This window comes from Eurypyga helias, unplaced genomic scaffold, assembly GCF_000690775.1.
Source record: "Eurypyga helias isolate BGI_N326 unplaced genomic scaffold, ASM69077v1 scaffold32580, whole genome shotgun sequence".
In the NCBI taxonomy this organism is placed as follows: domain Eukaryota; kingdom Metazoa; phylum Chordata; class Aves; order Eurypygiformes; family Eurypygidae; genus Eurypyga; species Eurypyga helias.
The window spans coordinates 1-9,975 of NW_010225580.1; the positions used below are offsets into that span (position 1 = coordinate 1).

At 44.4% G+C, this 9,975-nt stretch overlaps 1 protein-coding gene across 1 annotated transcript; it reads right to left on the minus strand.

Moving 5' to 3' along the window:
• Positions 1-722: 722 nt before the first annotated feature.
• Positions 723-9,875, minus strand: LOC104508339 (TBC domain-containing protein kinase-like protein; the record flags this gene model as incomplete). Its single annotated transcript, XM_010149924.1, has 7 exons — positions 723-808; positions 3,947-4,030; positions 5,709-5,759; positions 6,322-6,448; positions 7,320-7,382; positions 8,808-8,906; positions 9,746-9,875. Coding segments are annotated over 7 exons (640 nt in total), but the record flags the coding sequence as incomplete, so codon positions are not given.
• Positions 9,876-9,975: the final 100 nt, after the last annotated feature.

Here is a 9,975-nt window from a genome sequence, read left to right on the forward strand (position 1 = left end):
GGTTGGACTAGAGGAGCTCTAGAGCTCCCTCCCAACCTCTACCACTCTGTGGATCTGTGATCATCTCCAGACACTTAGAGACAAGGCTCACATTTGACTAGGTGCTGTCCAATGACCAGCACAACACAAAAACTACAATATAACAGACCAGATGATTTCAAACTATTCCACCTGCCTTGCACCTTGGAAGTTTGCAGTGGAGAATTACAACTGCATAAGCAGGCACAAGGAGCTGCTGGAACATCAGCTGACACCCAGGATTGATGTTACAGAGCTCTCATGGAGGTGAACAGCAGAAATGGGGGCCTGTACTGTGGTCTGGTAAGGCAGTATTAGAGCTGTACCTCTTCAGTGGGAACTATTATCCTGGACAAAATACACAGAGGAATCACTTTGGTCACACACAGCCTTCAACAGATAAATATCAAGTGCGCTTACACAGCGATGCTGCCAAACTGATTCTCCCTCAGGAACTGACATGTTGCTGTCACCCATGCCCGTTGCACCCCCAGATACTTTGGCTTTCTACAGAAGAATTTTATCCCTTCTCCCCACTCTCCCTTCACCTTTCTCCCTCCCACCCTCTTCAGATGTGGGTCATTAGCACCCATGTCAAACGGGTACTGAAACAGTCTGGGAGAGGCATCTCATCCTGCTTGCCCTCATTTTCCATTCTTTAATTTCCTTTGAACAACACTTATAAGAAAACCTTTAGTACTTACATCTGGAATAAAACCAATTTCATTAAGGTGGTTACTCAGCTCTGGATCATGGAATGCAATCATCTGGGAAAACACCGTCAGGTATTCTGAAACGACAAGCAAGTTCAGGATGATCATCACAACCGCCAGCCACCGCATGCCACCAGCTCCCAGCACAGATGGAGAACATTAATTCATTAACATTTTTTGAACCTACAATAAACCAGCACATGAATACCACTACTGTCCTCCCGGCCACCATTATATGCAATACAGAGGAATAAATGTTTCATTTCTCTTCCTTCGTACTTCCGGATTTGCCTTTTGGGCAAAGGTTCCCTTGGTTCACACTCGGGTTGTGCCGCATGTTAAAGAACTCTCAGTATCAGCCACAAGATACCGGTGGAAGCAAACCAGAACAAGACTGTTTCAAGGATTTTTGAGACCCAAACTGTTTTAATGATACACAAGTTTATACTCTTTGAATTATATTCTGGGTGGCTTCTTTTCTACAAAGCTAAATGTTGTAGTCGGGAAGTTGTGGTTTTTAAGGCAGTGGGAACTGAGGGATACCTTTTCCATGATCGATAATGTCTTAATTTGTACTTTTTTGGAACAGATAAGGAGAAATACTGATTGTATTACATCTTCAGCATGGCACATTAGGCTGATGGGTACAATTTAATGAGGTTGTCTAAATAACATCTGCCTTTAATTGGAAGAGAAGCAAAGAGCAGCACAGGCACTGATGGATTTCTCTGTTCTGCCCCTCTCCCAGCTTCATCCACACTGTCATATGCTTTGTTAGAAGGAAGATGAAGAGGCAATAACATCACAATTTTACAACAGATGGCAATTCCTTTTCCTCTGTGCTCCCAAGAGGAATGAGGGCCCAGGCAGCGAGGAGAGGAGAGGAACAGAGACAGAGAATGTGAGCCCTGCTCGCACATCAGAATATGCTGACACCTCAGTGCTCCAGACCACTGTCCCCAGATACAAGCCCCCAGATACCAAGTCCACACAGGTCCATAGATGAGCCATCCAGAGTTCCCATTGCTTCCTCTGAAGTCCATCATAAGGACTACATGCCTACTCCTGTCTCTCTAGGGCAGAGCAAACACTATTTTCCCTACTACTCAGTCCTCATCCCTGAAGTGGCACAACTACAGGCAGGGGGGGTGGAAGTGGGTGGGCTTTGAGGTCCCTTCCAACACAAACCCTTCTGGGATTCTGTGATTCTCTCCCCTCGACGCTGCATGTCAACTCTGCCCCAGATGCCGTGGCAGCACTCAGCCCTGGGGTTAAGTGGGTAAACAGACCCGTGCCGAGGTCTGTGCCACCAAGGCCAGGCTGCTTTGGAGCTACTCACCGATCTCACCTTTTCTCAGTTTCAAACCAGAGTCATTCTTACTCACACGCATACCAGTCAGGGAGATAATGGAACCCATGCCTGAAGTTCATACCATACTACAGGTTAATCATTTCCAAAAAGTGCATCTCTAAGATGCATCTCATATCAGTTTTATTTCATGAAACAGCCATAAATCACAAGTCAGTTGTAGTAAGCCAGGGATATTACACATTCAGCCGTAGGCTGATGAAGACCATTTCGAAATTAGCTTCCTGATTAGACTAAAGATGAGGATTCGTGCCCACAATGGTTCTCTACAGATATACTACAGGTTGATAAATACCATCTTTATTTGACTAGCCAGTCTCGTGAAATGCAATTACTGTGTGGGATTACACGGGTGATTAAGGGTCTGCTGAAAACACACAGATCTTCACAAAAACCTGTCGCTTGGGTCCAGCCAATTGCTGTTGGTCGGAATTTTATATGAATTCTTGTTTTGCACACCTGGGTATTCCATACCCAAATCACTTTGGCTGCTCTTGCTTCCTGTTTCATGGAGAAAACACATCTGATAGGCTTAGAAAAAACACCTGCCTTCATGTGTGGGATGGGATCACAAATAGAAGATACAAAGAAGCTAAAATTGCAGTAGGCAGTTAAATGACATTATTAATGTTTTCTTCCAACCCAACAAAGCAGGGAAATTGCACAGCTTTGCTCTGAACTGTATTTACACACTGGTGTTTAAGCTATGACGCTAGGAAGGATTAAATCAGCATACTGAGAGAATCCTCAAAGCTCGTCTCCCCAAGCCCTTGATGACGCCAGATGTTACCCGTGAACTCGGGGACGCCCACAGCACTGTGGTTCACAGAATCCTACTGACCTGCGTTTCTAACACTGGCTGACACATTCTTGTAAAGGCCCTTGGGAATAACATCAGGGAACTCCAGAGAGCAAACGCATTATTTAATGGCAGAGCATACCCCCGTGAGAAAAGGCTTCGCCAAGGCGTTAGCCGTAAGTCTGAAGTAGTTGTCTCCACAGGAGCATCTGATATAAAATGCTTACACTCTTAAGCTTCAGAACTTTGCGGCCCTTTTTCTCCAGGAAGCACTCTTTCTTTGCAGACAAAAGGATGCAAACAAGTTCTCGAATAATTTTTCCAAACTACTGTTACATAATCAGTTCGTAACACCTCCCACCCACTGCCTTTCATATGTTACCTCTCCTAGCCAGTGTGTTCTCTCCTTACGCTGGCTCTCTCCCTACCCAATATGCAACGGCTTTCATGTCTACTTATTTTTACATTGATCCATTCTTAATTTCCTGTTTTTTGAAGACAAAAAAATGACAGACACCATTCCTAACTCGAGGAGTTTCACAAGTTATATGCATACGAATGTCTTTAGAGACACAAGGACAGCAAGCCATGCTGAACCCACGTACTCAAAGACCACCCCTAACTGTTTGCAACTAAGGACATCCATTGCCACCCATCTTCTTAAGGGACTGATGGCTTTTCAGCTTCTTTCCATTTGTAAAACCTGCCTGCAAGAAAAAGTATCTGTCCAACGCAGACTGTGGCACAGTGGCTTTCTAGGTCTAGACAACTCTTTCTCTGTGTTTCCATGAAGTTCACAATGCATTCTCAAGCAGAACAGACACCTCCTCGCTATTGTCTGAACTTCTCTGAGTCACTACAGAGACTTGTTGAAGACTGAACTATGAAACTTGACTCCTCAGAGTTCTCTACCTCTTGTCCTGCATGGAATAACACCATCTGCTGTTCAGTAAGAAATTCCCCTCAAATTCCTAACCCCCTGAATACCACCAATTCCATTTCTGAGTTCTCTTAGAACTACCAAAAAAAAAAGGGGGAGGGACTTACCTTGAATAACATGAGAATTATCCTTCAGAAAGAAGTTATACAAATACTTGGGGATGAAAGCAGACATGCAGGCGTATGCCAGAGCTGAAAGAAATAGAAAAATGGATGACTATAAAAGCAGATAAGCATAAATACTTCAATCAAAAAATACACAAAATTTATTTTAACACACATGAAAAGGGCACATTCCTCATGAAAGAATTTTAAAAGCTCCTAAAAACCAGTCTCTTCCTGTCCCTGAGTAACCACTATAAAGCTGGCTGGCCCTTATCTGCTCCCAGTTTATTTCCACACTTCCCAGTGACAAGGCCATGAGATGAAGTGGGGAAAGCCATGATATTTGTATCAAAAAGGGAAGGTCCCTGGATAAATAAAATCTTCAAAAGACAGTTTCAGACAGCTGCACTGTTGCAGTCTTCTGGGCCAGTGATTCTATGATTCTAAGCCATGATATTTGTATCAAAAAGGGAAGGTCCCTGGATAAATAAAATCTTCAAAAGACAGTTTCAGACAGCTGCACTGTTGCAGTCTTCTGGGCTGTCTCCTACAGAACTCACACCCCGTCTGTGCCCCATCAGACTCGCGTCTCGCCTCTTACTTCAGCTCTGAGACCAAAGATGACGGAATTTGGAAGGAAACCCACAGACCTGAATATAATTAAAAAACCTGTCAAAAAGATGGACAAAACCATCTTCAATTTCTCAGCGGCTCCTCACATACATACCAAATAGAGATTAGAGGGTACAAACGTCAGCGTTTATCCCCTTGATTAATTCCTGGCAGCTTGGCTGAGAGCTGTTGTAATACAGTTCTTAGCCGTGGTGCTAGGCCACAGAGAGAAGAATGAAATACGGGTTTGCTGTAAATTGACCGATGACAATAAATATAATTGTGGAAGTTTCTAAGCAAAACATCAGGTTTACAGCAAATAGGACATTGGGTCATGTTGTAAATGACTCCTATGTCATTGCAACCTTTCTAGCAGCGAAACCGCCTTCTAACTGCCTTAGCCAAACGCGTGCCATTGAGTTCATCAAGCAGAACAACAAGTTGACATAGTTCACTACTGCTCCATTTTGCTTCAATGGGAAGGAAAGCAGGTTCTCCAGTCAAACTGTTCAGGAACATGTCCCAGAGCAAGAAACATCGGGTGGAATATTTGAATTAGTATGCACAGGCAGCACGAAGGGAGCCACTGTCCTACGAAACGCGTTTTCTCACCCACAGACCTTACACAGAGACAGACAGTAGCAAGAGAACAGGAAGTTGGACTAGAGCCATTCTGAATAAATCCCATTCTAAGAAGATAAAAGCCACACATCCCAAGCTGGTCTGATTAGCTTTTAGGCATTTAAAACCATTATCAGGTTGTCTGAATAAAGCCAGTCTGACAGGCTAACAGTTCAGTTAGCACCCAACGTGTTGGGATGAAACGAGGCTGAGCAACAGCTCCGCTGAGAAAGACAAGTACTGCAGCAGCATTTCTTGCTTTTCCATGACCAAGGTTACTTGTGTTTTTTATTACACACTCATGACTGTGCTTGGCTCAAACACAGGGTTTGAACCCCTGCCTGAGGAGCAGTACCCCACATACACTTTTCAAAAAGCAGACATTTATTTTGGCCTGTAGCAACAAGACCTTGAAAATTCCTCTGTAGCTACCCATCTATTGGTGGGTGCGTGCCCATCTGCCCACAGCCAGACACAGCCAACAGGCTGTGCTTCCCCCTCCCCCCTGACCTCGGCAGAAAAAGGTACTCACCTTCATTGTTAAAATTCAAGTACAGAAATGGTGCACAAAGAGAGTCAAGACCTAAAGAGAGAAAAGCCAGGAGGGAACAGCATAAAGAGCTCATTTATTGTCATGCACAAGATAAATTCATTAATTTAGCATGAAAATTTGCATACTTGATATTGATAATAATCGTGCAATATCAGGCTTTACATGTAACGCTGAGAACGTCTGTGAAATCAGTGCATGAAAACAAAGAGGACTTCAAATTGTTGAACTACAATGCTGAATTGATTATCCTGCCAAGGCTTCCAAAAATGCAATTTACTGTCCCAAGAACTCGCTCAGGACCTTCTACAGTTTTACTTTTGAACTGAACACTAAGCAGCAAACTTGGTTTTATTGAGTGACTGAAACTTAAGGAAAGCACATATGTAAGAAAGAGCGGGGTAATTTTGCATTAAAATTATATATAAATTATCGGATCTGAATTGGCAATAACCCACAGATCCATTCTTCAAAAGAAACACAACGGAAAGCACTCAAAAATAGCCTGCATTGTGGGGGGAAGAGGATTTAATTCTGCCACAGCTTTCCAGTTAATTGGAACCATTAGTCTGCCTTGCCAACTAACCCAACTCACCTTGCCAGTACACCAGGTGCGGATGGGAAACCACCCAGGCCTTCAATACACGCCTGAACTTCGCGTGACCCTCTGGCGACGACAGCAATTCATCGTACTGGTGGCAACGAGGAATATCAACTTCGATCTGCACCACAGCCAAGCATATCACAGAGAAATGGGGGTAAGCGGGGCTGTACTAAGGCAATTTCACAACACTAGGGGTGGAAGTCAGCCAGAAAACGCAGGTCAGACCACCCTCGTAAACACAGTCTGCCTCTTCCACCACGCTCTAAACCAAACCTGAAAGGGCACAGGGGACCAACAGCCCTGACAGAGTAAAATTTACAGTCTTTCTTTTTCCAGGTTCATATTTTTAAAAGGGTTCCAACCCTTGCAAAAGGCAGAAAGCAGATTACGGTTACAGCCTTTCCTGACCCAACTTCTGGACTCATTTCAGGTGCTAATATCACTTTGCTCTAAAGGAGAATCAAACTGGAATTCTCAGAACCTTGTACTCAATTGGATGGAAAATCCTTCCTCACCCAGCCAACAGGAACAGTTGTTGCTCGTGATGTCTTTTCATGCCTGGCAAGACTTCTTGGAGAACCTAACTGCTCAAGAAGCCATTTCTGCAAAGCACAGCTCACCTTACAGCACCTCAAGGTGCTCAGCACCCCCTGGTGCAAGGTCCAACAGGCACAACAAACACTCAGTACAAACAGGACTTGAACAAGACACCAGTAAGACTGCCCACTACGCTTCGCTGCTGCCACAGCAACAGTGACTCGGGAATACAAGAGGATTTCACCTTCCACATGTTATAGTGTAATTTGAGTTAAATTACTTGTTCCCACCATTCTGTAAGGTTCCTGGTACAGCATGAGCAAGGTTAGAGGGCAGGGGAACCCTTTTAGCATTACGAGCCACGGCCGCTGTAAGAGGCAGATGGCTGTGACTGGTGGAAGAGATTCGGCATCACTTCAAGGGACAATATTTGGGAACAGCAGAGATCTTACTTGTCTGTCTGTAGGAATCGGCGTGTCTTTATCGATGGCATCATATTTTGCTTGTATGGCACCCTACATGTGGAAGAAGAACACCTGAATTTAGAAAGCCCTTACTAACATAAATGCACGTTACAGCGTACGCGCTGACGTACAGAAGCCGACTGTTTCTGTTAGCTGCTTTACTTAGCGACCTTCTTTTTTTTCCCTGAAAACTCCAAAGTAAATGTGGAAGAACAACACCTAACATAAATGCACGTTAGAGCGTACGTGCCGACGTACGGAAGCCGACTGTTTCTGTTAGGTGCTTTAGTTAGCGACCTTCTTTTTTTCCCTGAAAACTCCAAAGTACAGAAAATTCTGTCAGCTGAACTGTAACAAAACCATCTTTATTTTGTTAGAATTCAGGACATACAGACCCTTCTGTCACCTCCTCGGAACGAACCTCAGTGCTTTGCAGCTGTGTGAGCAGAAAGCTATGGACTTGGAACTGTTTGCCATTTTCAAGTTGAGAGATGCCCTCAGTTTCAGGTCAGTGCTTACCACATCCCCTGGCAGCGTCACCTCTCTACGGGCGCTGAAGCCAGCTGCCTGGGAATTAACATTGATACTACCAGCACGCACTACTCAAGTAGCCTGTCCTCACATGAATCCCAAACCTGGCATGCCAGCGAGTCCATCCTAACATCATGGGACAGGGAAACACGACCCACACGGGACAGAAGGTAAGCTGATGAAGCACGAGCACCACCTCATCTCCCAGACCAGAACCCTAACCAGCAGCTGTTCTTCACCTCCGCAGCTTGTTTTTGGTTACACTACACAGCACACAGCAGATCTGCGTGCTAAGTAAGTATCCCAACTGCCTAAGATCCTAAGCGAAGTATCCCAGCTGCCCGGGGTGTGTTGGCTGCAAGCACCTCTCTGCTGCGCTACGGCAGACTGCAGCAGGGTAGATGCAAGAGCCGCGTAGTCACGCGATCTCTACGAGGATCCCTCGTTTCTGGGACATTCCTTTCCAATCCTTCTCCCAAAAGGGTTGCACTGAATTTATTCTCCCCTCTTTGAAGGAAGTGCATCAATTGGTAGGTGAGAAAAATCCGTTTAATAAATCCACCCCGTTCTGCCCAACTATTGCTGGCTGGAGCAGAAGGATGGTAACTGCATTTGTCAAAAATACTGAAAAATGAAACCAAAACCCCTGTTAACTACCAGTTGCACTGAAACAACCCAGCAAAATCTGGGTGTATTGGGTAGTATTTTTCTATTCCACAATCAAAATAAAGGCATCCAAATTTACATACATTCTTTGAAACAGCCAAGAAGTAAGTTTGTCTGAACATTGTCTTTGCTCACACAACCTCATGACTCATTTTGTTTGAAGTTCCAGTAATTCTACCCGCCACATTTTCAAGCCCATTCCAGCTGCTCCCTGTCAAACCCCTTGCTATCCCATTCCCTCCCAGTCAGTACCAGAACTCTGCAAATGCCCTCCCTTACCTCAACACCCAACAGGGCAGCCCAGGTTACGCCTCTTAGAAGAGGAGGGATATCAACCCTGGCTTCTTTCCAGATCTGGTTTTTCTTATATGGGTAGGCCTTCGAAGAGAAGAGACAAGCAACAGAAAACGTTAACAGGCAACTGAAACAATTCAAACCCCAGGCCTGCGATGGTCTTTCCCCAAAGGACAAAGGCTGTCAGCCTGAAGAGTAAATGCAACTTGTACAAGAGGTGGCTCTCATTCCTAACTGGCAGGATGGAGGACTGCTGCTTGATGCTGAAGTACTCACTCCTTCTCAGACATGTTCATGGGCTTGGCATACACTGGACATCAAAATTTACTAATCCCAGTGTTACTAAAAGTTTTTTCTTCATTGTATGTTTCTTTCTGGACTCCGTATCTGACAGTGTTTTATTGAACATTTCCAGTGTGTACCTTCCTGATTTCTGCACATCAGCTCTCGCTCATTCTTAAATGAGAATCCATCTCTTTGCATACAAGTTAGGGACTGGTCTGCTCCCCCCTCAGTATAAGACCCGTATTTCTAACACGCAGACTGCGGCCAAGACAGGTGCTGTTGTCAAGAACCTTACTGGCTGGAAATGAAGATATCGTACAGGCGTATCTCTACTGATAATGGCTTAGTGTGTTATGAAATAGAGGCTGCAGAAAGGGTTTCTTCAGTAAATAACAGGCATTTTCAGCAGCTCTTTTCATTTACATTATTACACATCTATTTTTATATTCATCTCTACTAAAAATACCTATTTCTCAAATTTTTTGTATTCAGTCTTCCCATACTCCCTTAGTGTTTTCTTTCCTCTTTCCCACTGAGGTCTCTTGTACCTCTGCTTCCTTTTTCAATTACTTGGTCCTTGAAAAATCCTCTAATTAACAGACCAGATCCAATTATCCAGCATCAGAAAGACTCCATACCTTCAACAGCCTGTCAAACAGAACAATTCTATTGAGCTGGTACTCTGTGTCCCTCTCCCGGATGATCAGAGGAAGACTGGCAGCGGCAGACAGCTCATTACTGCTGTTTGAATGAGGTAAAGTTGACTGGCTGGAAAAACAGGATAGTAGAAGTGAACAGCAAGAAACACAAATCACTGCGCAACAAGTTACCATAAAATCATACAAAGGTTTGGGCTGGAAGGGACCTT